This window comes from Protomyctophum parallelum (genome assembly GCF_964188405.1).
Source record: "Protomyctophum parallelum genome assembly, chromosome: 14".
Classification (NCBI taxonomy): domain Eukaryota; kingdom Metazoa; phylum Chordata; class Actinopteri; order Myctophiformes; family Myctophidae; genus Protomyctophum; species Protomyctophum parallelum.
Window position 1 is genome coordinate 37,848,791 of NC_139709.1, and position 27,375 is coordinate 37,876,165.

The window sequence follows — 27,375 nt, forward strand, 5'->3', positions numbered from 1 at the left end:
TACCCATGTTATCATGAATGAGTAATTGTATAAAAATGTAATAAATATGATTGGAAAATCTCTTATATTTCACACAAATGAGACAATACAGTATGTGGGGAACTAAAGTTAGATATTGGAATATAATACCCCACTTAGCCCAGCCTCTATGCGCGAAAATCGTGCACTTTACGATGAAAGCATGACATTTGGCACACAGTTAAAGCATGCCATAATGAACATTTTTGGCTAACATGGGGCCATTGCAGTTGTCCCGTGGTGACCTGGCCGCCATTTTCCAAAATGGCCACCACCTGCTGTTATTTTACCAATTCAGGTTATATACCACCTAGGTCTAGGATCTTGATTCAGGTGACTAATCCTATACATTTTCAATGACGAGGAATACAGTGCTACTGCTACAGTACTATTTAAAACATGCTAGATACTAGTCAAACCATCAAAATGTGTAATAATGTGTACAGTAGGCCTACATGTGTTCAAACTGTGAGAGTCAAGTGAGCCCAGGACATCAGCCGGCGTACTCTGTGTACTACTCCTCATCAGACCCCCTTCCAGCTCAAACCAGCTCTGCCCCTGAGTCACCAGTCACCCAAGTGAGCCTCCAGGTGTGCCAGCCATCTGCACAAGACTGGGTTGGACCCAGCCAGAGCCCTGGAAAGCAACCTTCAGCCAAGACAATGTATGTTGACTATAACAGAGCACATGAGAAATATGGAGAAACACTGGCAGGAGGCCGTCAAGATACAATGCACCAGAGACCCAGAGTGTGCCACTGCCGAGTGTGCCACTGCCGCAGCCACGATGTCATGAGAGACAAGTCTCCACCAAAAACACTGTGCCTGAAAGGGACGAGTCAAAGGTCAGAAAGCCCACCTCCTGTAATGTCCTGTCAGTAGCAACTCGACCTGCACCTGAAATAGATCCTAGAGAGCTCATCCTTGAAAATTTAGCATTAGTTACCAGAATCAAGATCCTATCCTATGTGGTCTAGAACTTGAGTTATTGGTAAAATAACAGCAGGTGGCGGCCATTATGAAAGATGTCTACCATGGTCACAGGACAAATGTAAATAGTATAGGCTACCACTGTATTCCTCATCCTTGACAATGTATAGAATTATAGTTACCAGAATCAAGATCCTATTTGGTCTAGAACCTGAATTGGTAAAATAACAGCAGGTGGCATTTTAGAAAATGGCTGCCATTAAGGGACAAATCTGTGATGGCCCCAGGCCCATAGTCAACAATGTTCCTTATGGCATGCTCCAACTGTGTGCCAAATTTCATGCCGTAAAGTGCACAATTCTATCAAATTACTGCACATAGATGCTGAGTTGCTGACTACTTGCTATTTCTGTGGATATACACCCATACGGGGGGTGGGGGGGATATTATATGTGTAATATGGTCTAAGTACCAAATGCTACTCCTGATAACTCAATCAAAAGGCCAATTTCTTTATCTGGGTGCTTGCCACTAGAAACAAAATGGTTCTATTACTTTCTATAGACCCTCACCTTCAAATTAGTAGTGAAAGTGAAACTTGTAAATGACAACTACATTTAACATTGAGACGGAACCCCTAGTATAGGAATCTTGTTCTTTAATTGGTTGACCTTTTTTATTGTGGCCATTTTATCACCGGAAAGATTTGCCTCCATGCAGGATGGAACCTATAGTAATTTAATTTCATCTTTTCGTGTGATAATATTGTTACACACTCAGCAGCTGAAACAGATTCACCACTGATTTAAACACCTGCAGCAGTCAACACTGAATTAATTATGACTTGATCGGTCAAACCCAGTCGGCAGGCAATTTTATATAGGCCTACACACACAACAAACATAAATAGCCTATATTAATTAGAAATATATAAAAGAAAACGTCAATGTTGTACTTTACTTGTTAAAACATGTTTAACTTTTATTAAACTTCTCCCTCTGCTCTGCACCTACCTTCTTGTATGAATCATTCCTCGTTGCATTTCTGCCATCTACTGGACTAATTAAGTCACAAGTCACAGTGACCATTCAGATTCAGCACCTATCGTACACAAATGTAATAATTCGGGACTTTTATCGCCTGACTCTGACTGTGATTCTCCCTTATGACCATTCCATTCTGATGCATCATATTATTTCATTTTAAACCGTTTATTCCATAGACATAAAGATAGAGATAAAGACAAGTTATAGCTAGGCCTATATAAAGGTTTATTCATAGTTATAAATAACGTCCCGATTTCCTTATCGGTACAGCCGCAAAATGTGTCCGGGACTCATTTTGCGACCCCCCCCCCCCCCCCCCCCCCCCTCCCCTGCAACCAATTATGGGTGCAACATAAATCATGAAAAGTTCCTGTAGAAACGTTCTGTATGTTTTTATGTCCTATTAATCCCAAATTCATACATGCAATTATACATGTTTGGGAGATTAATAGGACAGAAAAAACGAAATGTGACAATGACAAAAATGCTATTTATAGGATTTTAGCAGTTAATAAATATCAAAGATGGTTTATAGTTTATAATTAAGATTGTTTATACATAGTATTAGTAGCTTTATTTTAATAGTGCAAAATAGTTGAAGCAGAAAGCGGACTGGTTTCCACATCTCTTTACTACATGAAAGAAAAAACAAAAACACATTCATAAAAGAATGATTTAATAGAATTGTATACTTTCTTCCATATTTTACATAAAAGATTATTTTTACACTCTCACATCCAGGCCTCGCATACTGATCAACTACTGACAACCTTTTACCATACATAGACAGACAGACAGACAATATGTGAGACAGGCACAGTGAATGAATCTTGCACATTTAAGACATTTTCTTTTACTAGAAATCAAACTAAACAATATAATTCCAAATCCTTAAAAATCTAAAAAGCATCAACAGAACAATTTCATCTCGGTATTCTTTTTTTTTTTTTGCGAGCAGAGATGAAGAGGACAAGAGGAGACTAGAGAGAACAGCTTTTTGTTTTTATTTTCAGACATGAAGCGATTGCTCAGCTATTGTGGCTTTGTGACATATCGTCGCAGTCGGGTGAAAACCTTGTAGGCCTATGTCCAGAACAATTCTTTTTTTAAACATTTTCAAAACAATAAATGTACAAGCTTGTACTGTATAGATCTACTATTTTTACTCTTGTGTGATGAAGCAGGGCATTAATTTACGAAAATACATAAAATGTTTAAATATGGAAATGTGAGCTATACTGTATATGAGCACTTAAATCCCATGTGGTTGAGTGGCCTCCCTCAGGGCTCTACGCTAGTGACTTTTTTGTTTTCCCTACCATGGAGTATACAGTCAGACATGTGGCCAAAATGTCACAGTCAGTGTTGTGCTCACAGCTCACTCTGCAAAACTCCAGGTTGACATCGTTTTTTGGTGCAGGAAGAGATATTTAGTTGTTCAGTCGTTGCTGTCGGGCTTGTCTTGTGAAGCCAGACAACTATTCCTCAATCTCCGAATGTTATAGTCTGGAACTACACCTCCGAAATCCAAGCTTTTTCTTAATTTCCATTTCTGCTAAGCAGCAAGCTATACTGTATATGTTTATATGATTTGTATTTATAGGATACATTTGCACGACTCATAAGGTAAAACAGAAGTGGGGAGGAGGCTTAAATTCCGCTTTATATTTTACTCATGATCAGAGCTTCCGTGCTCCGTGTTATGACCGAAGCATTTGAAAATTGCGAAAGGCAACAGTTTGGCCACGCGAGACTACTGTTGGGCAGAAACCTTGTAAATTAATGCCCTACACACGAGTGTCTCATAAAAGCAGCAGAAATTAGCAATCTACAAGGTCACAACGCTTTGCAATGTGACACGCTGTGAGCTTGTATATCGGGTACAAGTGATGTATGCGGTTAAGTGTGTTTGTGGGTTGTATAAATATTGAAGCAATGCCAAGTGTTAAGAGCTTGTGAATAAATAATAACTACATTGGTTCCATTGGAACACAGGTTCTTTTTTCTCATTTCCTGAAATTAATCGTTTTGGACATAAGGTTTCCACCCGGCAGCCACAAAGTTTTAAAAAGCTCTTTATTTTGATAGTAATCATTCCTAGAGTTCAGTAACAGGGTTCTGGCCGTCTCTCCACGTTTTTAATGAACAGAAAGTACATTTTCAAGTCGGGATACGAATTTGATCCAAAGTGGAAGGGATGGAACAAAACAAACGAGGGGACAAAATTGGTCGGGAACACTATGACATTGAAGCTCTCCTGATTGGATAAAATTGGAGTCCCACCTGAAAATGTATTTTCTGTTCATTAAAGAGCTGGAGACCCCCGTTACTGAACAAACACTGAGTCTATAGAAATGAGTACTTGTATCACAATATAGAGCTGTAACTTTAACCAAATAATATCCCTTACAGTGTAAAGGATATCCAGTGGTTTTCAACCTTTTTCTTATCACGATCCAGTATTTATTTGGCATTTGATGAGATTTAGTCTCTCGGACCCAAGACTTAGAATATTTTCTTGTCGTTGGATAAGATTCTGTCCACAATTCCATGCTGTATTGTGGTACCATAAGAGAGATAACAGGAAAACGCTGATACAATTAAGAATACTTCTACATTCTCGAATTGTATAGACTTGCAAATTAAGTAATGCAGAGCGTAAAATGAAACCAAATGGACCCGTAAGGATCTACGTGGTCACTGGTGGTCCCCGGACCCCCGGTTGAAAGCCACTGCCTTACAATAACTTTAATGATTATGTTGAGGGTTTGAATCCCACGCCGTCAACAGTGTGCTGTAGCGCTGAAGAAGCAGGGAAACAAGAGGGTGTATTTGGGTTTCAGCCAATGAGAAAGCAGCATAGCTACCCACTGCTCTGTGTGTGGAGTCATGAAGTTGACCTTTTGACTTCCTTTAGAAAAACACCTCAGAGGAGTGTCTGGCACTAAACATGCACGTGTGTGCGCGCACACACATAAACACCGCCTGTCTTCGCTGGGGAAGCTACAGTTTTATGCCATGTCTTTCACACAAAACTGGACAGAAAGACGGACGGACAGACAGACATTCAGGTAGACAGATGGACAGCTCAGTGATACAGGCGGTTCACAGCCAGGAACTATAACGATAACTATAAAGACGTTTTTTAAAATGGTTACGGTGGACCCCAGTAGATGGGAGAGTATGACTATAATGAGAACTATTCATCGTTATAGCTATAGCTATGGTTATTCATCAACTATAACCGATGATACAGCTATAGACATCATTATAGTACAGCATTGCTGTTGGCGTGGAAACCTTGCAAATCCTCAAAAAAGTAAATAATTATAAATATATATATATATATATATATATATATATATTATTATTTGTTTATTATTTGTTTTACCAATTTAAAGTAGTCAAAATAGCCTATATATGCAAGTTCTGAGCTTGCAAAAGTAGTGCACTATTTTGCACTATATTTGTGTGACTCTCTTGTATGCTGGAGTACGTTTATTAATACGATAAAAAGAAACGGAGGTACAAGGTTTCTGCCTGACTGCAACGATAGCCAACTACACATTAATTTGGCAGGTCCTTGATATGAAAAAAATAAAGAAAGGTGAGAAACCAACTGCTTTATAGATTATGGTTAGAGCGCTTGGGTATGCATGAGCATAATCGTCAATTCATTAATGAAGGACTTCATCGCCTGTAAACTCCGAAGGCGACGAAGCTGAAGAAGACGGTGATGCCCATCAGCGAGGCGGTGGCGGGCGCGGTGAAGACATGGCGGTACTGGACATGGCAGTACCACAACACGGCCAGCATGACCACGAACACCGGCACCATCAGGCTGCCCACGTTCAGCACCTGTGTGGAAAACAAAGAGAACACAATACTTTTGTTATCACAGTTAACCCATAAAGACTGATTCTACAAATGTCTCCAGTGTTTTCTGGAAAACAAAAAAGAAAAGGAAAAATAACTATGTTGCTATGTCAGTAGTTCTCAAACATTTTCATGTGAAGGACCCCCAAAATTATATGTATTTGAAAATATGTTGTTCCCAGGACCCCCCACCAGCAAAGATTTGAGTTAAAGCTGTTCACTTTAAAATTATTTTTCTGATGGAGGGGAAAGGAACTGTTTGGCAATTGGCATCGGATGAAAAATGGGTTACAAAAACTGTGGGATAAGAAAATGCGAAACTCACTCCTCCGCTCCGAACCATCCTAGAAGTGAACGGAGGTCGAGGCTTACCTGCTCTGAGGCCACGCCCACACCACCACCGGCTGGCCCTGCCCCTACGCCCCCCCGCGCCGCATGCTGCGAGATGTAGCAGTGCAGCACGGCATTGTGGGTAAGATTGAGGGAGGCCAGGCTCTGTCCGTCGTCCTGCAGGAGCTGACCTTGATAGATGAGACGCACACACTGTTCCTGACCTGAGAAATATGTTCTACACATACACAGGCACACACACACACACACACACACACACACACACACACACACACACACACACACACACACACACACACACACACACACACACACACACACACACACACACACACACACACACACACACACACACACACACACACACACACACACGAAAGAGCAAAGCAGAGTCAAACTGTGTGAAGTAAGTACTGCAGACAGGGGTCATCAATATGTCCGTACACGCAAAGACTTGGTCTTGTCCGTGGCAAAGGTTTGATTTTCTTTTTTTATGCAACATTATAATGTTCTTATTTTGATCATAAGACCCAATTACTAAATGCCAAGTCTCCAGGTTTCCAACCTTTTCTGAATCAAGGCCCATTTCAAAATGTCAAATGCGTTATTTAGTTCAAGGCCCACCCATCTGACCGCTTAATTAGACGCATTACTTACCTCTTAATGTATCCGATGGTGTCCTGTGGCGTGACCTGTGCCATCGTCTCCGTGTCGTTGAGGAACTTTAACCTCAGCACCATGTTCCGCTGCACCTCTGGGGCGGCGGCTAGGTCCGCGGCGGCGGGACTCAAACCATCTAGCGGGCTGGACGAGGATGAGGAGTCGGAGTCCCGATGACTCACGCCGTCTACTGGGCCGTCTCCCGTAAGGCTCTGCCTAAAGGGTTGTGTAACGATTCAATTGGGTTTTTGGCATTGAACATTACATTAAAAAAATCATTTATTTGGCTTTTGGATCACAGGGCAGATATGACAAAGTGAAATGAGCACTTCAGCCATTTTAAATCTATCTTCATATATTATTTGGTCCTTACTAATTATAAGATGCCACCATTTCTGTCTTACCCACTGTGTCTCAGAGGTGGTCTGTGGACAGTTCAAAAACCTGCTTACCAGTGGCATCATCCGTTTTATTTTGTTTATTTTGTATTAATGCAATAGCATTCTGAACTGTCCACAGCCCACCAATGAGCCACAGAATAGACATAAATGGTGACATCATATAGTGATCATTGGTGAGGACCAATTATACAGTATGAAGGGTGAAAATGGGTGAAGCGGTCCAGAAATGACTGACATATTTGATGGTGTATAGACTTTTTTTCACCCAGTGCCAATTGGCGCTACTCTCCCTCTGCCAACCTGGGGAGAGGCCCAAACTGAGCTCATGCTTCCTTCAACAATGCATGTGGAGTGAGCCGCTTCTTATCACCTGACGGGGGGTTTCCCCGGTAGGACGTAGCGTGTGGATTGTGGAAGGAACATGTTATTCCAACCAGTTCCTTTCCCCTCCATCCGGCTGACGAGGGGGAGGCAGTTTAGAGATCAGGATTACTGCATGTTTTTTGTGAGGGTACCTACCCTAGGGGACATGGGGAGAACATGCAAACTCCACACAGAAAGACCCTATCGCCAACCCCACCTAGGGTATGGGCACTGTTGACGCGGAGGCAAGAACACGCCCCCACAGCATCCTCAGCAGGAATCGGACCCAGGAACTTCTAGCTGGGAGGCGAGAGCGATACCGACTGCGACCACTGTGCCCCAACACTTTATACTTTCAAAAGAAAAAATGTGTGTCGCATTGCAGAGCACTGTGAGCTTGTAGATCTGCTATTTTCACTATTTTTATTTTTAATGTTTGAAACTATTATGGCGATTGATTACAATCAGGCAATTATGTAATAATAGACAGTGACAGGCCTACCTGTGTGTCTGTGTGTATGTGTGTGTATGTGTGAGAGAGAGAGTACCTTCGTCCCTCCCCATCAGGCTCCGCCTTTGCTTCGTCACCAAGGGGCGGAGCTAGAGAGTCTGCCAGGGTTACTGTGGGAACCGCAGCGCCATCTTGTGTTGGCGTGGGGGCGGAGCTCGCAGAGGAAGGGGCGGGCTCTGCATGCAGCTCTGTGGTGTGAGTGGACAGCCAGGCTAGCACCAGGACCAAGCCCACCAATAGGAGGCCAAACAGCAGCGTGACCTCGTCCCCCACCCCCTCTATCACCGCCATGACCTTTGACCTCTGCGTTGACCTCACCACCGCCCAACGCACACTAAGGCACCTGGAAAGCACACACACACACACTATGGGTCAGGACCATAGACTGTAAAAAATATGGACAAAGCGTTCCCCGGGTCTAACATGAACGTAAAATGAAGCCTGAAATCCCTTGCATTCTAATGCACTGTAAATCGCCATCTTTCTAGATCCGTTTTGGACCAGCTGGCCATTGGCTGGCTCCCTTTTGGACCAGCTGGCCATTGGCTGGCCCAGACAACGAGGCGGGACTTCCCCCCTTCTTCTCCGTTGGTTTTTATTTTGACTCGAGTGGGAGGGGAATCCCGATCATAGACTGTAACGGTAGCCACGCCCCTCAGAACATGCGCGACTTTATGGTCATTTTTTTAAATAAATGGGACCATAATTTTCCAAAAAGAATATTATGACATTAGAAATGAGACTTTAAACTAGTGACTGGAGGCAGAAAGTATTCATGACCATGTTTATTAAGGTAATACAGTCTAGGTGAAGTTGGGCCAAAATACATGGGCCTCTATGGAGCTATGGGGCTTTTTGGGTCCAGTCCAGCGCCACAACAGGCCATTATATGAACTACCGATTTCAAATGAGGCTTCACGAAATATCTGGCTGACTGCCCCCCTGGTCAGGACCCATTTGTGGGTCGTGGACACATTTTTATGGGTCCCTTTATTGTTTCATACATTTCAAAACATTTTCAAAAAACATTCCCAAAAAGCTTTGTGTTTCAAGAATTAAAAACAAATCTAATTAATTATTAATATTTTTTCCAGTAATTTCACAAAGAAATAATAGATCTGCTATTTTCACTAGTTTGGGTGCCGGGCAAACGTCTCATTTATCTTTTGGGTCCACTGCTCTAGACTAGTTTGCATAATTATTCGACAAAAGAACGGAATTTAGTTTCAGGTGCCTTTCAGGTGTCTAAATCTGAGCAAGAATCGTGCAGCACTAGTTGGCTGTCCAATTCGTTTTAGTATAGGCCTACTCTTATGTTTTTGCTACAAGAGAGAGACTAAGTCAAGCACTTTGATGTTGTCTGTTTAAAACCACAGTAGTTACAGGTGCCACATTTTGAATGTAGACCAAAGACAATAAATATTTTCATGAAAAAAATAGTTTGAGAATTGTGATCTCAATGTGTGATCTTTGTGGAGGAAAACCGAGATTTACATTTGAGCAAGAATCGTGTAGCACTACTATAGTCTACACTATATATCAGTGGTTGTTCTCAACAGTTTTTTGGGGGATCCCCAGATTTAAAAAAAAATGACCATTACTGCATCAAAAGTAATCAACGGATCAATGGGTCAAACATTGGGCAAATGGTCAGAAATAGGTAATCTCACACACTCACATGTAGATAAGCTATTTTCACAATATGTATCTGTGGCACTACCACCACAGAGTCAAACTAATTGTAATGCAGTTCAACTTCAGAATAATATGATTGTTATTATTTATATTTTATTTTACTGTATGATTCCCCAAAAATGAGGAACAAATATCAGTTCAATAAGGGACACGTCGGCCCAGGCCGTAGCGTAACGGTCTGGGCACCGGACTGGTGATCCAGTCGCGGTGTGCCGCGGGTTCGACTCCCGAACCCGACACGGCCTTTACCGCATGTCATCCCCCCATCTCTCTCCCGTTTCCTGTCAGCCTACTATCTGTCCCTTAAAAAATCAATAAAAGGCGTAAGCCGCAAAAAAATATCTTAAAAAAAATAAAAATAAGGGACACGTCTGTTAGTTACCAAATAAAGGGATGATTCTGTATTTCAAGGGATGGTTGGCAACCCCAGTTGTAAAGCAGTTGTTTAGCATTGGTGTCCAGGCCAGGGACTTTATTTTATTTTTATTTTATGATTGAATACTGAATTTTTTGCAAATAGTACTGTGGTACTATTGTGGTACGAGTTGTGGTACGAGTTCAGTGATTCTAAAAGCAAACACAAAAAGCCCTAAAGGGGCTTGTTTCCATTGTGGTTCTGACTCCTGTGTCTTCAGGCCAGGGGGTCCTATATGGACAGGTCTGTACAGTGCTGTAGCTATGAAAGTGTACAAAATATGGATCCATTTGTACACTTTCAGAGCTATATAGCCCTATGGGGTGGTCCTTTTCAAATTAAAAAAAGATTGAGAACCACAGCTGTTAATACCTACCAGCAATATGTTACTATGCTGGTGTTAAAATGTATAAAGTGTGCTGTTTGTTGTTATTTGTAGATATTTATAGATGTAAGTAGAAACCATGCCAGTCAAACTGAAATGTACCATGTCGTTATGGTCAACACGCGTTTATAAATATGACTGTATATGTGTGTACATGTAATATAGCATATACTGTACATTTGCCTTGTTTACATGGACGTCAATCTAACGTTTAGTTCCACGGAATGTATGAATAATTAACACTGATAATGACACTCAATGAAAACACAACTAACGCTCGTTAGAGTTAATTATGATAATAATGAATGACTTACTGTTCAAATGTAAAACATTCAAGCTCATAATAGTTGTGGTTAGCATTAGCCACTCGCTCCTCAGCTGCTACTTTGTACTTCCTGGTTGCCGGTTGGACCGGATGTGACGTTGAGTTAAAATGTTTGAGAAATGTAGTTCCCTTCACGTGTAGTTCCCTTTAAATGTAGTTCTTACTGTTCTTTTTTGAATTTTTAAATGTGTATGAACAGTGACAGTGACTGTGTGACACAAGACTGTGCGACATTATAGGCCTATATAATTATAATTATTATTGATAATACTACAAGCAAAGCAGTAGTGGAGTACATTTACTAATATAACCAATAAGACGCCGGGCCAGGTGAGAATTAAGCAACCTCACCCTAAAGGGCGAGAAGCAACCTCACCCTAAAGGGCGAGAAGCAACCTCACCCTAAAGGGTGAAAAGCGTGCACGCATCCGCCTAGGTGACACAGCAGACTCCTGGCGAGCGCTGGCGCTTTGGCATGGGGGGGCAGATCAACATAGGCCTATGGAATGAATTGTATACTGGCCATATATGGAGTGTGTCAGGGGTTGATGAGGTCAGATCAACATATGGAATGTCAGAACAGGTCATCATAACATAAACATAAATTGATGATGACAAGAGTGCCCCTCATTTCACACAGATGTGATTTTGTTTGTATTTTCTTTGGATGTTAATCGTTCAGTTTTGCTAGTCATGGCTGCCAGTTCCCATTTGATGTCAGGTAGAAGTTCTGACTGCTCCAGACTGTACTGAATAACTGAACATCTTAAGACTCGGACTAAAGTCTAAGATGAACAAATCATCAGATCCATCGTGTCCTCCAAAGAGGATGATAAGATCTCCCATGCAACAACAGGCCATCCAACAAGACTTTGTACATGGGCTTTTCCCTTTGGGCTCAACCTGACTCCAGGAGAAGGACTCTGGGTTGAATTTCCACAGGTCATTGAATTTCTGAGCCGAGGTGACCTTTTGCCACCGAATATGTACAGCTCTTCCTTCTGGAAGAATCTGTGCAGAATGCATGCTCAGCCAGTGGTTGGTCTCTGTGTCAAACACACTGATGGTGTTATAATAGACCTGGTATGGCATGTCCCAAGACCATCCCCCGAATACAAACATCTTTGTCCCGATAATGGTGGCAGAGTGACTGGATGAAACAGGTGGTGGAGTTCCTCTGGTGTTAATTAAAGACCAAACCATTATTTCTGGTGTCCAATTTGTAGATGCCATTATTGCATCCAAGTGGCCGGGTCCGTCCTCCATGGATAAATCTGGTAGAGTGGCTCTGCCTCCCCTCTGGAACCGTCCCAGAAACCTGTGGTTTGAACCATCTGTGGACGTCGACATCAAAAGCATAAAGCACATTGCAGTAACCTGGGATAGTCTTCCCTCCCCAGAGTACCCAGAGTACAGTATCTTCAATCAGCACAGCAATGGGGGTAAAATTCTCCAGCACAACTACACTTGGTTGAAGATGTGGACTTCAATCTGATCACTGTTGGTCTAGCTAAGAGGCTTAGCTTAGCCCAAAGGAATACACCTTGAGCCCCCCAACACAGCGTCGTGCATGTAATGATCTCGCCCTCCTTTCAGATGTACTGTCAGTGCAACAGGTTAAATACCTGCACCACCGCAAACATGGTGTTTTGTTTATAGGACAGATCATTTTAAAGGACGATTACATCGGTTGTAATGACGATATTGTGATGTCATTTTGCATAATGACATCATAATGGTAGAATGGTAAATGGTGCATTTATATAGCGCCTTTATCCAAGGCGCTTTACATAGATTGTGCATTACATTCACCCATTCACACACACATTCATACACCGATTGCGGCGGAAGCCATGCAAGGTACCAACCAGCACATCGGGAGCAATTTGGGGTTCAGTGTCTTGCCCAAGGACACTTCGACATGTAGACAGGAGGAGCCGGGATTCGAACCGCCGACCCATGAATCATTGGACGACCTGCTCTACCTCTTGAGCCACAGTCGCCCCTGAATAGCAGAATAGCAGGCCTGGGCCGGGCTCAGCGGTCCAGGCACCTTGGCTGGTAATCCAGTCTGGCAGTGTGCCGCGGGTTCGACTCCCGATCCCGATGGCCTTTACTACATGTCACTGTCACCCCCCCCCCCCCCCTCCATAAAAAATATTAAATAAAGGCGAAAGCCAAAAAAAAAAAAAAAAAAAAGAATAGCTAAGACGATAAAAACTGAACGGCTGTTTGGCACAAACTAACATTTTCAGGAAATGGAACAATCGTTTATCCTTTATACCCATTTACCCAATTTAAATTCATAGCGTGCTATGGGTTTAATTTTCTGTAATTCCTCTTTATAGAAAACACCCTGTATATTAATAATATAATATACAATAATATATGTTTAATCAGAAAAATCTCAGTGGTGCATGAAACCATAAACACTCTTTATCAAATAAAGATTTTACTTTTGATATTCTCAACTGGTTGGAATAACGTGTTCCTTCCACGCTCTACATCTTACTAGGGAAACTCCCCCGTCAGGTGAAGCTGCTCACTCCTCATGCATTGGGGGGTTACAAAATCATGGGATACGAATTGTGCATTTCTGGGAGGTGCATGTACCACCTCCTTTGCATGAGACTATGGGCAGCCGCATCACAATAATACCACAAGATATTCTATTACTATTACCAACATTCAACCACAAACAAAACCACACAGACACATTATAGGCTTTGCTTTTTAATATTTAATTATAGACATTTCCTTTCATATATCTTTTTATTATATAATATAAACAAACTTTCCTGCCCATCCTTACAGCCTCAAACTCCCAGTAACAATAAATAAACCTGTTTAATTAATAATGAATAACAGCTGTTTGACACACCCACAATTCCTTTGGCAAACAGGTTACTGTGGCAACGTCTGACTGGACTACAATTCCCAGCATCCACCCAACGCATTTACTTCACACAGTACCACAACACCCAGCATCCACCCAACCCTTTTATTTCACACAGAGCTACAATAGCCATCCACTCAACAGAACTAGCATCAACCCAACATGTCTATTTCTCTCTGAATTATTTGTTGCACACTTGCACTTATCCTGTTGATTTGATTTTTTTCCTTTTCTTTTTGTTGATAAAATGTCTGTCTGTCTATACAGTGACATTAAAAGTTGCGTTGGTATACATCATCATCCTCAATCTATTTTATAAAACACACAAACGCACACACTCACTCACACAATGACCCTCACACTCTCTCTCTCTCTCTCACACACACACAGTGACATGGAAGAAAGTCCTCCGCGTACAAATGATTTAAGAGACTGGTTCCCTCTGTCCCTCCATAAACACATGCATTAAACCTCAGATACATAAAGAATAGAAAAAAGGGATTAGATTAAGATTTGTTTAGTTTCTATCTTGTGTCAAGTGACATACACAGATCTCCACCTATACATGATCACATGGTCTGATTAGCCTTAGCATGCCATTCAACTAGCTCAACGTTAAGGGCATTCTCACACAAATTTACCATGTTGCCTTGCAGGTTTGTGTAGTTTGTTTTACTTGTGTTTGAATGTTGGCTCACTGAAAGAAAATAAAAACTACAAGCCAAATGGCTACCAAGAGGGGTCAATGCAGTGCTTTTCTTCCCCTATTGGTTAACTCTGCAGTGAAAGTCTCACATGAAAGCATCAACAGTAAGCTCCACCCCTTACGTTAAAGTGAGTGGAACGCTGACACATATGAAGCATATGTGTGACCACGCCCTAAAGCTACAGAGCATGCCCTAAAGCTGCATACCACGCCCTAAAGTTGCAGAACACAGTCCAACCCGCTTACTTGTTTGTACCACTTCGGGGTAATTATACCATGGGCTAATTATGTCGTTTTATGTTAAAAAACTAAGGCAGATTAAAAACATGGCAGGCTAGCAATCAACACAGCTGCCATTATGAATGTGATTAGTTGCAGCTGTTTTGCTTCCTTCAGTGTACTAAGGTGAGCCTTATGCAGCCTGTGATGTTTTTAACCTGCTGTGGTTTTTAACTGAACTGGAAAGCCCTGTTACACCTTTTCACACGATGAATAGTGCAAATAGCAGATCGCTAGAAGCTCATGTGTCACTGCTATTCTTTCTTTAAAAATAAAGTAAAAAAATATGTACAAAATCTTTGAACATCTTGGCCTACAGTGACATGGGATACAGGGATACCAGGTGTGAAGTGGTTCAGATGAGTTTTAATCTCGTTCAACAAATAATGCTTTATATTCAATCCAGGTTAAGACTACATTTTAGGAGCACTTCAGCCACTTTCAACCGTACCTTCTAATGAGTATTAGTGACTACTGACTGAGGAGTCCGGACCAATTATTCGAAGATAAGGTTGAAAATGGGCAAAGTGCTCCTTTAAATGATTATGATTTCATTATTTGAATGAATGAATAAAAGATTATCTTAGCCAATGTGTACATGTACATTAGAGAATGTTATTATAACTAGTACGTCTGCAGTGCAATGGTTGGAGGACTTGCAACTTTTAATAAAAAAATAAATTAAATTAAATTAAAATTAAAACTTCTTAGAACTATTCCTAATACATGTCTTCACTTACTGGAGGTGATGTCACCACAGAAAGCATCATGGGTAAAAAACGAAACCATTGTTTGAAGCTAGCATTAGTGCTGTTTAACCTGGGTTGATGCTCCTCTGCTCTCCTTCTGGATTATTTAAATCTGTACCTTTTTAGTGAAGAGTGTTCTTTTTGTGTTAACAAGTTTAACGCTCTATACTATGGTAGTAAGTATTGCTATAGAATGTTTGTTCTGTCAGTAACAGTAACAGGCTGCCAATTTCAGCTAATCAGCAGACAGAACCCAACAAAGACAGCTTGGGTTCCAGTTCCAATTTTGTCTGCTGATTTATTTGTCATAATGTCATGGTTTATCCTGCATATTGAATACGTTCTCTCTGCTGATTGGACATTTTCACCTGAAAATGTATTTTCTGTCTAATAAAGACCTGGAGTGGAGAGTCTATAACAATGGATGCCATCACAACATAGAGTTACCCAACACTTATTTTAACAAAACACTATCACTTCCACCACCTTTAATCAAAGGTATGGCAGATTATGTTAATACAATGTAACTAGTACAACTGTGGCGGTTGGATTTGGTCTTCTAATACAGTAGATCTGTGCTCAGGTAGGACACCTACTTGTTTAAAAGAGGTATTGCACGAAGGTCCTCAGCCTAAGCAGGCTTTCACCCACAGCTCAATGGTAAAGGTTTTGGGTTCAAATCCCAGGTGTAGGATATGAAAGACAGGGATTGCAGCTTTAGGACCTATTCAAAACTTTTCAAAAACATCTGATCTACAAGCTCACAACGCAACACACATTTTTCTGAAAATCTCACCCCAAACAACGCCCAAAAAGATGGACTCCAGACAACCAATCACTGTTCTCCTACACTACAGACGCTTACAGACGTGCGGACGTGTGCGCACACGCACACACACACACACACACACACACACACACACACACACACACACACACACACAGTGTTCTGTCGTCATAACGGAACGTCCAGGAGTTTTTTGTGAAGATATTGTTTGACTTCCTCGATCCCGTTCAGCTTTTCCAGCTCGTGGTACGGCAACTGTAGAGACACATAAGATTCTGTTATTATCAAAAAAAATATTGTTTTACCTTGCATGAAGGACCACTTCACGTATTTCCAACCTATCTTCGTACTATTGGTCCTCACTAATGTGAGTGTCTCATTGGTGGGCTGTGGACAGTTCAGAAACAGTCCTACCAATCACATCCCCAGTAGTCAGGTTTGGTCATTTATTTATTTATTATTATTATTAGTATTATAATAATTATTATTACATCATATCTCATGGGGGAACATCAGTTTTCAGCTTCACCCAGCTGAGAGCTGAGAGGAGAGCAGAGGGCAGTTAGGGGTTAAGGCCCTCATTTATCAATCGAGTGTAAAATCTGCCACAGATTCGAGTGCAGGTTTCGTAGTACACCCACGTCGCCACGGCATTTATAAAGTGATCACAAACAGCTGATCCTTCCTTATTTTCGTTCTCACGTTAATAAATGTCACGGCTGAATTTGATCTGGCACGCCCTAAGAACTCAAGCCTCGCCCTCGTTTTTGCGACCTGAACCACTGCTATACGATCTGGAAACCATGGTTACCGTGAATTTCTGCCCGCCTCAAGTCACCCCCCTCTCTCACTCACACACACACACACACACACACACACACACACACACACACACACACACACACACACACACACACACACACACACATACACACACACACACGCGCACACGCACACGCACACACGCTGCACGCAACTTGCAAGCCCAACTAACTGGTGTGTTGTTAAATAAATAAACAACGAACACCTGCATGAATTAAATAAAGTTGCAGGCCTACCCTGTCTGTTTCCCTCTCACCTCGCTTGCCTTGCTGTCATGTCCACGCACGCACGCACCTACATGACACATCGACATTGCATCGCCATGAATGGAATACGTTTGGGCTGGCCTATATTAATTTTACCCATTCGTGCGCAGTGCACGGCGAAGGCGTGAGACTGCGCACTGCTGTGATATTAAAGTCCTGTGGGTGAGTGTCAGTGATGCCTGCATGAGAGATAGGCTATCATGTCGTCAAGGCAGTCATAATCAACGTTTATGTAGTGATTTGATCATTGATGAACGAATCATAAACATATGGATGAAGGCTTGCTTGCATGTGTGCTGGTATGTGTTGGCGACGCACACCGCGGTCCCGTCCTCCCCGACCCCCGAAAATGATCTCGCTTTTATCTGAAATGTCAAAACTGTCAAAACCTGTCTAAGCACTTATTTAAATGGTGAATGATTAAGCCCCTTACGCCTATAGCCTGCTAGTACTTACTACAAATAGGCAAGCTGTATGCTTGTCATTGTCACTTGCAATGCAGTCCATTTATGCTTTTTTTTATAATATCATAATCACATATGCCGCATCACCGCATGCGCTCCAAAATCATCTCACAAGTGCGCTCGCATAACAAGGCCAGTAAAGCACTGTTTGATTAAGCACAAACTAATACATTGTAAACATGTTATATTGTTTTTAATTGCGCGATTTTAAAGTTATTATTTTAAAGTTAAATTACTTGTAAAGTTGGAAATCTCTCTTTTGTTTTTTACATACACATACCGTTTCAAACAATGCTGCTCCGCTGTTCTACGACAGAAAAACAGGTGAGGACAAAGCGTACGCCAGCTGCCGAGCAGACGTGGGTTTTGAACGTTGTTACGTTCAATTTCAAGCTTTGCCGGAAATGTTAAATGCCGAAAATGTCGTTAATTTCGGCGTGCGCCCATATTTTGGCGTACGCACGGTTGATAAATGAGGGCCTAAGTGTCTTGCTCAGGGAGAGCTGGAATCGTACCTGGGACCTCTGGAGTCCTAGGCGGACTAACTAACCATTAGCTATGGCTGCCCCCAAAATTAATGCGAGAACAATGGCTTCTATACTAGCATGCTAACTATCCAGGTAGGGAAAGCCTGCATTTTTTATTAGCTTGGAATCCTCATCGATGATGTCACTGGCATGTGGGTTTCTGAACTGACTATAGCCCTCCTCTGAGATCCACAGTGCGTAGCCAAAATTTTTACCATTATTATAATGAGCATTGGGGAGGACCAAACACTTTTTCATAATGAAGATGTTTTGAAATGGGGGGGGGGGGGGGGGGGGGGGTGTGTCCCCAGATAATCCGTTTATTGTGAGAGATTGGGGGGGGGGGGGGTTCAAAATGAATATTTTGGGGGGTGTACTGTTGTTAATTACCTGCACTATGCTGTATCCTAGCAGCATGAGGTGTCGGTCCCTCATGGCTCTGGATCCCACCAACACGTCAGAGTTGTGACAGTAATGCCACTTGTCATTAACAGACATTATCACCCTGAAACACACACACACACACACACACACACACACACACACACACACACACACACACACACACACACACACACACACACACACACACACACACACACACACACACACACACACACACACACACACACACACACACACACACACACACACACACACACACACACACAGTATTTATAAATTAGCAGTATTTATAACATTAGCAACTCTTAAAGCTAAAAATGCATCACGTTTGTGATGCATCTTGTAGATGCATTTATATTTGTAGATGCTATTATCAAACATTTGTAGGCCTGTCCCCGACTAATAATTTATAGTCAAATCTGTTTTGCCAAATGTTGCCTATAGTCAACTGGTAGTAGAGGTCCTGCTAAGAGATAAAACCAACCGTACTAGAGGTCCTGGTAGAAGATAAAACCAACCGTACTAGAGGTCCTGGTAGGAGATAAAACCAACCGTACTAGAGGTCCTGGTAGGAGATGAAACCAGCAGTACCAAAGGAAAGGAAAGGTACTATGTTTACCCAGGGTAACTGGACTAAGCTCAAGAACTTGTTTACAGCCAGGCCCTGCTCATAGAACATTTCATGGTAGGGGTTCAATGCCTTGCTCAAGGGCACTTCAGCGGTGGTAATTTTAACGTGCCGGTCCGGGATACGAACTAGCGACCTTCCGATATCAAGACCGCTCCGAAACCCGTTCGGCCACCGCTGCCTCAAACCAGAGGTCCTGGTAGGAGATAAAACCAACCGTACTAGAGGTCCTGGTAGGAGATAAAACCAGCAGTACCAGAGGTCCTGGTAGGAGATAAAACCAACCGTACTAGAGGTCCTGGTAGGAGATAAAACCAGCAGTACTAGAGGTCCTGGTAGGATATAAAACCAGCAGTACTAGAGGTCCTGGTAGGATATAAAACCAGCAGTACTAGAGGTCCTGGTAGGAGATGAAACCAGCAGTACTAGAGGTCCTGGTAGGAGATAAAACCAACCGTACTAGAGGTCCTGCTAGGAGATCAAACCAGCAGTACTAGAGGTCCTGGTAGGAGATGAAACCAGCAGTACTAGAGGTCCTGGTAGGAGATAAAACCAACCGTACTAGAGGTCCTGCTAGGAGATGAAACCAGCAGTACTAGAGGTCCTGCTAGGAGATGAAACCAGCAGTACTAGAGGTCCTGCTAGGAGATAAAACCAACCGTACTAGAGGTCCTGGTAGGAGATGAAACCAGCAGTACTAGAGGTCCTGGTAGGAGATGAAACCAGCAGTACTAGAGGTCCTGGTAGGAGAGAAAACCAACCGTACTAGAGGTCCTGGTAGGAGATAAAACCAACCGTACTAGAGGTCCTGCTAGGAGATGAAACCAGCAGTACTAGAGGTCCTGGTAGGAGAGAAAATTACCAAACTGCAATATCAGCTTACTGACCTTTTGACCTGCCTGGGGTCGGCTATAGTACCATCAGACTCCGCCCGCTCTGCGGGGTGGGCTCCCGATGGCGAGGAGGGGCCCACGTCGCCCCCCTCAGGGTAGACCACGCCCTCATAGAACCCCGGCAGGTCGTGATGACCCCTGACCCCCGGCCCCCCTGCCACTCCCTCGTCCTCCAGGATCTTGCCGATGGAGAACTGGAAGAGGGAGGAGTCGCTGGGAGGGGGCAGTCCCGGGCCCCCGGCTGCTCCTGCCCACAAGTATGACATAATAGGGATCACTCACAATAATCGGATCGCAGAGATCATAATTGATCTTGATATTGTCGTCCGTTGTACACTGGGATGAATTGTGGCCAGCCCTACCTGCGCCTCCTGCCGCTCCGCCACCCTGCATCAGGCTGTCGGAGGGAGGGCTGCTCAGGGTGGAGCTGTCCTGACTCTCCACCGACGGGTCTTTGTTCAGACCGGAGTAGTAGTCCGAGGTGTGAGGGGACACGTAGTAGGAGCCGTAGTCCAGAACCCCTCCGGCACCGTTGGGGCCACTGAAACCACAATGCACATAAGTTAACATAACGTGACCCGAACACAATGGTTTATCGAGGGCTTTCAGGTGGCGACCCGCCAAAATAATCACATTTAAAGATAGAGTGACACAGTACTTCATTAGACACCCTGGTGTGTTTTTTATGTGCAATGGTGTATTCACTTTGTATTTAGGGTTTCTTCCTGGAGGCTGAACCCTCATACTAGGACATGACGTATGTGTAGAAGTATAACACTGTCAGAGCTGGTAGGCTATGTGGACTTCACCTCTGCTATAAAACTACAATACTTAGGACCACCATAACTCAGTTAAGGTCCATTTGAACCCCCCTTAAGTAACCCATAGGGTCCCTGGACCTCACTTTCAGAACCACTACAATAATACTGTATGTATGCAATTCCGGATATGATTCAAGTTGTTTTTATAAAAAATTATACTGAAGGCCAAAATGATCGTTAAAGGGAACCGTTAAGGAATCGGACTGTTAATAGGGAATTGTTAAGGAACCGGAATCGTTAAAATCCTAAAGGATCCCAACCTTGAAGTATATATGAATAGAGACGGCACCCGAGTTCTCCTCCCATCCACTTGCATTAAGTTGCTCTAAAGCGCATGAGGCGATTTCACTCCTCTTTCCGGGTAGGAACAGAGTGCATTCTGGGATGGATTTGCCCCAAACACATGAACGCGCTGCCGTTGACAATCATTGCACGCGTTCACGTGCGTTCACGTATGAAACAGTGTTCACGTGTCATCGTGAACGTGCACAATGATAGTCACCTCACCACCGAAAATCCAGACTATGAATAGGCCTTAACTGTGACAGAACGGTACCTGAGTTTGTGGTGGTGGGAGGGGCCTCCTGGTGATTCCTCCTCCAGTGCCGAGGTGAATGGCGAGAACTTGTGGAAGTCAGAGGTGAGGGTTGCTACGGCAACAGGCCCCGCCCCATCAGCGGGTTTGGAGGCAGGGAGGGGAGGGGGCGGAGCCGAGCCCCCTAAAGAAAAACCTCCACTTCCTGTTCGGATGGGCAGAACTCGACCACACCCGTCCATCCATAGAACAAAATCTACACAAAGATTATACAATTATGAACATAATTAATACTTCATAACACATCCTCCAAAATCTACACAAAGATTACAATACGTTACCATATGTTTATAACCACAAGGTGCTGCAAGTAGTAATAATAATAATGAGTCAATTTCATCAAATCAGGAAATTGAACTCATCCAGGATACAGGAAAAACAAGTGCAATTGTAAGTGATGAAACAAATTATAGGCAGACAAGACAACATTGGAACTGGAACACTAGCTGATAAAAGAGCTTTGTGGAGTTCTCTCTTCCGACTGGATGACATTTGTAAACCACCTGTATAATTATATACAGAACTATGTATAAAACCAGATTATTACCTGTATAATAACCAGGGGCCAACACTTCATCTTGTTTGTAGTTCTGCTCCCCAACCAACTGCCTGAGGGCCTCCGCCACTAGACCCTTATAACTGACAAATATATACATCATATATCAATTACTATATAATTGACAAATATATACATTTCATCTATTAACTAGTATACAAATATATACATCCAGGGATTATCATTATTATTATTCCAGCAGAATGCATCTTCCATTTGAGAGCTCGGGCTGCTTAACATATTGCCTTAAAATAGACTGCTGCTGGTGTTTTCTCAATAATTTGTGTGAAATCATCTTGTTAAAGGAATAGTTCAGCCCAGAAAATGACTTATTTTCTATCAAATACACACTCCATGAAGCCTTGAATTCATTGAGATTTCCTTTGTTTGTGTCACTTCCAAATCAATAATATGATGAACGGCAAGAGCTCATTTGTGTCTCCTACCGCCTCTCTGATGACCGATTCCGCCGATACCCTAATGGCTAACCCTCGTGAAGCCTACACGGGTTGTGCAGTCGACGCGCTGTGATTGGCCAGTCGCTGTGATCGACAGCCTAAACCTAACCCTATCCTCAGTAAAACTATACCTAAACCTAACCCTAACCTGAACCTCAGTAAACTTAACTTGCCCGGGGGCGTGGTTATAAGCACAACCCGTGTAGGAATTAGTATGTAGCCTAACCCTCATCAAATTAGGGGTAAGCAATTGATAGAAAATAAGTATTTTTGGGGAGTAGTTTCACACCCAAGCAATCTGGTTGAAATGGGCTCTCCAGCCTTGCTTAAATAAGCATGAACACTAACACACACACCTGTACTTCCGGTTGACCTCGTCAGCAGTGAGGGCGTGGTCAAACATCAGAACTTTGTGCTGGTCTTGCAGTCTGGGTCCGCTGTACTCCTGGTACTCCAGTTCTATTGCCGCGTCCAGCAGGGACAGGTAGCGCCGTACGATCAGAGCATAAGGACTGTCTGCAACATTAACCGTACCAGTTAGGGCCTTAAACCAAAAAGGCAGTGCGTATCGCAGTGGATCTGTCATACCAAATCCAAGGAAGCTTAGAGAAGGATTGGACATGGTCACATGACACTTTCATGGACGCTTTCATGGGAGCCAAACTACTCCCGGAAGTTCGGCAGAATGCACTTGAGTCAATGAGAGCTCAGTGACCAGATCATGAACAAACACGATTTCTGAATGACTGAGACCTTTTGTAAAGTAATCGCTTCTGGAAAATAACAGAAGACATGTAACACATTATTGTCTGCTGTGTTGCTTTTCGATCTGTACACTGAGAAATGTTATAGATTTATGGTATTAAAGAGCTCAAAGCACCTTTCTGAACGTACCAAGTATCGTGAGACTTCCCACCGTTTCCTGTATGTCAGTCAAATCTCACGATACCTCCAAGCCAGAAACAATACCTGCTGCCGTTTAGATCCTCAAATAAAATTATATACTGTGCACTCGAAAAGCAAGTGATTAGAAAACAACCTGTGATATGTCTTCTTTTATATTCCTGAACCGATTATATGACAAAGGTCTCAATTGTTCAGAAATAATTGTTATGAGCTGGTCCAGCCGGCTCCATTCACCGCCATGTATTCATTGAACTTCCGGTGTGAGTTTTGGCTCCCATGAAAGTGTCATGGCGCATGACAAGGAAAGGAAAGCTTCCTTGACCAAAACACCAAAACACGAATATTATTATATCACTACATGTTATCATTGACCTAAATTAAATTATATCAACAACGATATGATGACCGTCCCTAGCGAGTCCCTAGCGAGTCCCTCTGGTTGTAATGTACGGTTATACATCTAATCTGAAAAGCACTGGGACTCCATCATCATGAGGAAGAGTCTGTGGCTTGCATGAATAAAGCCCTCTATAAACTGAGGGACATCTGGGAGGAAATAGGAATCCCTGAGTATTGGAGTCAAAAAGCATGTCCAGGATATACTGGACAACATGATTGCTGAGGAAGAGTCACTGAAGAAGAGGCTCTTTGACAATATCGAACTCTGTCTGGAACTCAAGTTACCCACGAGTGAAAGCCAGGGCGGGATGACAATCCTCCAGAAGGAGAAGGATCTCCGTACCAAGGTTGGTGAAGAAGAGCTCCTCCAGCCCTGCTGGAGGAGGACCACGAGCTGTGTGTCATCCTGTGTTCAGAGCCGTACGCCATCAGTGAGGCCTCCAGTCCATTCTCTACGTGGAGCAACTCCAAGCTTTTCGCAGACCCATCGCAAGCCAGGCGGCAGAGAAGGAACGAAGACATGAGGAGTTTGAAGACCTCAGGAAACAGGTCATCCTGCTAATGACTTATATCATCTCCCCGAGACCACCTTCGAGAAGGACGTTGTTGGCGAGGATGAGGAGGCCATTTGCCTGTCCCAAGAAAACATTAGATCACTTCAACTTCTGATTTCAGCTAGAAGGTCGGAAGGCAGAGTACAAAGCTTTATGTGAGGCTCACAGAGAGAGGATCCAGAGACGGTGGGACAGACTGCATGCAGGTTACCAATCCAGGTCCTACTCTTCTGTCAGGGGTAGATCAGAATTTGACCTTGTTTTGTAATAACGTTGACTTGTCGTCTTCTTGAAAGTTTTACTTTCACATTTTTAATTCTTCAATAAAGTCCCTATACCTTCACGGAAAAAGAGAGTTCCGAGTTAATCCTGCACCATTTCTGGTTGTAGAAATGTATTTACATCGAATTTGCACATTTTGTCTAGAAGTAGGACCCAAACAACCCAATTAATGTATACAAAATATCTGAAAAGGCAGCCATCTTTAAACGGCCATTTAGAAATTTAGGTGGCTAATGGGATTTTTCCAAAGAATGACCCAAGAGGCATACATAGTTTGCACATAGTTCGGTAAAGTCAGTAAAGTCGGTATGGGCTAATATGGTTGAATGAAGCGGATTCTCCAGAGGTATACACAAGAATGTATGCTTTGGTAGCAAGATCGTTACATTAGGACAATTCTACACCAGGTTGCTCACAAAATAGTATCACGAGGCAACCATCTTGGAAACGTGGCAGCCATCTTGATTTTTCAGTGGCGAATGTGTTTTATTTCAAGAACAACCCCTAAGGAGTACTTGTGCACATTCTTTGCACAAGTCCTATGCCCAGCTTTGTGTGTCTGTGTACCCCGTAGCGATGATTTGATTGGCTGAGCAATGTGTGTACCCCATAGCGATGATTTGATTGGCTGAGCACGGAATGTGATGTATGATGATGTATGATGATAAGAGCGCCCCTCACTTCACATGAGTGATATTTTTATGTTTCTTTCCACTTGTGAAGTATTTTACTATTTTTAAAAAAAGCATTCAAGATGCCCCACTATTCATTCTGATAGTTGACATGAAATAATAATCCTGTTTAGCGTTTCATTAGTGCAAATGTGAAAAAAGAAGCTTATACTAGCGACGCTGCTGATCAACGCATGCTGAAGAGGCTAGGATAAAGATACCAAGGATTCGACAGTGATGTCACTTTTATGCACCAACGCCATTATACTCTGTGATGTGACATCAATGACGAATTCTTGGATTATGTGATGGACGTGACTTTTCTCCGCCGTTAATAATAATCCTGGTGACGCAAGGTTTCATTGCCTGCGTATATTTGTACAATCCATAAACTTGGAATTCCCAGCCAGCTTCTCGCGTACCGGTGGTTGGGAAACCCTGGTGTACAGTAGCATATAAACAGTGTAATTTGGGTAGTAGTAATAGTATATTCACTGGTAACGTTGCTTATAAAGGCGGCGCTGAAGACCCTGTGCAGCACCAGACCAGGGAAGTGGCCCAGCTGGAACAGAGACATCAGGATGTTGACGGTGGCCAGGGGGGAGCTCAGGGCCTTCAGCTCCAGGACCACCTCCAGCTTGTTGAAGAACTGGACCTGGTTGGACGGACGGTACGACATCCGGCTGAACGGAAACACCAGCTTCTGGATCACCTGCGGTGGGTGAGGTCAGAGTTAAAGGTCAGTTATTCACGTTAAAGGTCACATTCAAAATATTTCTTTTGCCAAAATGCCGATGTGGTGCCACTCGTCTACAGAACAAAGATGGGGAAATTGTCATTCTACTACTCCAAAATGTGGAATGCCCCGACACTACCCATTAAAAAATGTGGATCACTGGCTTCTTTCAAAACAGGCCTGAAAATCCATCTATCTAGGAGATCACAAGGGGAGGTAAACAAAATTTTCAGATACTATTTATTTTTATTCAATGTAAGGACCAGATTATATCTCCAGTCCACACTGGCCTGGGAACACCTAGGGAGCCCCAGGACGAAGTTGCTAATGTCGTTCTGGAAAGGAAAGACGGGAAATCTAAGTTGGAACTGTAAACATGGGACCCGATTCCGGATAAGCGGTTGAAAATGGATGGATGGATGGGGTTGATAAATTGAATACATAGGACTATAATGGAAACAAGTACCCAGCACCTTTTTTGTGTTATTCTTTTAGTTTATTCGTGTGCCGTTTACATTTCTGACTAATATTTAATCAATTGTGTTGTCTAATGCTTGGAATGGATTCAGAATGATGAAAACCCCCTAGTTTTATATGTCACATGCTACTTAAAGAATGATGACATTTGGACTTTTTTTTGCCTTATATAGGATGTTAATGGTATGGTTACATATTATGCTAATAACTCAAATTTCCCACGGGAGTTGAAATTCAAACTTTTAGTACATGTTATTAGACACCGTCCTTTAGAAACACATTGGTGAAGAAGTTATTTAGTTCCCAGATTTCCATAAGATAGAAATTATTTAGTTCCCAGATTTCCATAAGATTCTCTTACTAAATGTGACACAAAGGAAAAAATAACCGCTCACAACGCATTGCATGTAGACCGGCTATATTTGACAGTATTTTTAAGTGAAAGGGAAAGTGGTTAACAAGCTCATCTTACCAATACCTTGCTGACCAGGTGCTTTTATTCACATCTGACTGGATTTAAATT

The 27,375-nt window shown here is 42.7% G+C and overlaps 2 protein-coding genes across 3 annotated transcripts in view; both read right to left on the reverse strand.

Annotated features, from left to right (window-relative positions):
• Window positions 1-2,652: 2,652 nt before the first annotated feature.
• Window positions 2,653-11,050, reverse strand: tmub1 (transmembrane and ubiquitin-like domain containing 1). The gene is made up of 5 exons (XM_083781882.1): window positions 10,965-11,050; window positions 8,193-8,498; window positions 6,878-7,096; window positions 6,242-6,437; window positions 2,653-5,851 (listed from the first exon to the last, which is right to left on the reverse strand). The coding sequence occupies exons 2-5, from the start codon at window positions 8,444-8,446 to the stop codon at window positions 5,684-5,686; spliced, it is 837 nt and encodes a 278-aa protein (XP_083638008.1). The 5' UTR covers window positions 8,447-8,498; window positions 10,965-11,050; the 3' UTR covers window positions 2,653-5,683.
• Window positions 11,051-13,692: 2,642 nt separating this feature from the next.
• The window catches only part of fastk (Fas-activated serine/threonine kinase), a 28,249-nt gene continuing 14,566 nt past the window's right edge, over window positions 13,693-27,375 (reverse strand). Inside the window, exons 9-16 of one of the 2 annotated variants that reach the window (XM_083781873.1) lie at window positions 26,135-26,351; window positions 23,184-23,343; window positions 22,361-22,452; window positions 21,775-22,009; window positions 20,760-20,938; window positions 20,392-20,638; window positions 18,862-18,976; window positions 13,693-16,647 (exon numbers count right to left, since the gene is read on the reverse strand). In XM_083781873.1, the coding sequence (XP_083637999.1) occupies window positions 16,561-16,647; window positions 18,862-18,976; window positions 20,392-20,638; window positions 20,760-20,938; window positions 21,775-22,009; window positions 22,361-22,452; window positions 23,184-23,343; window positions 26,135-26,351 (1,332 nt within the window). In that variant the 3' untranslated portion in view covers window positions 13,693-16,560. Of the gene's footprint in view, window positions 16,648-18,861; window positions 18,977-20,391; window positions 20,645-20,759; window positions 20,939-21,774; window positions 22,010-22,360; window positions 22,453-23,183; window positions 23,344-26,134; window positions 26,352-27,375 lie in introns of both variants that reach the window. The other variant, XM_083781872.1, reaches the window with a different exon arrangement.

Excerpts from the sequence above, each read along its gene's own strand:
- tmub1 (XM_083781882.1), bottom strand. The coding sequence starts at position 8,446 with ATGGCGGTGATAGAGGGGGTGGGGGACGAGGTCACGCTGCTGTTTGGC. Across the intron at positions 7,097-8,192 it reads CCTGATGGGGAGGGACGAAG|GCAGAGCCTTACGGGAGACG; the intron begins GTACTCTCTCTC and ends ACAACCCTTTAG. Across the intron at positions 5,852-6,241 it reads TGGGCGTGGCCTCAGAGCAG|GTGCTGAACGTGGGCAGCCT; the intron begins GTAAGCCTCGAC and ends TTTTCCACACAG.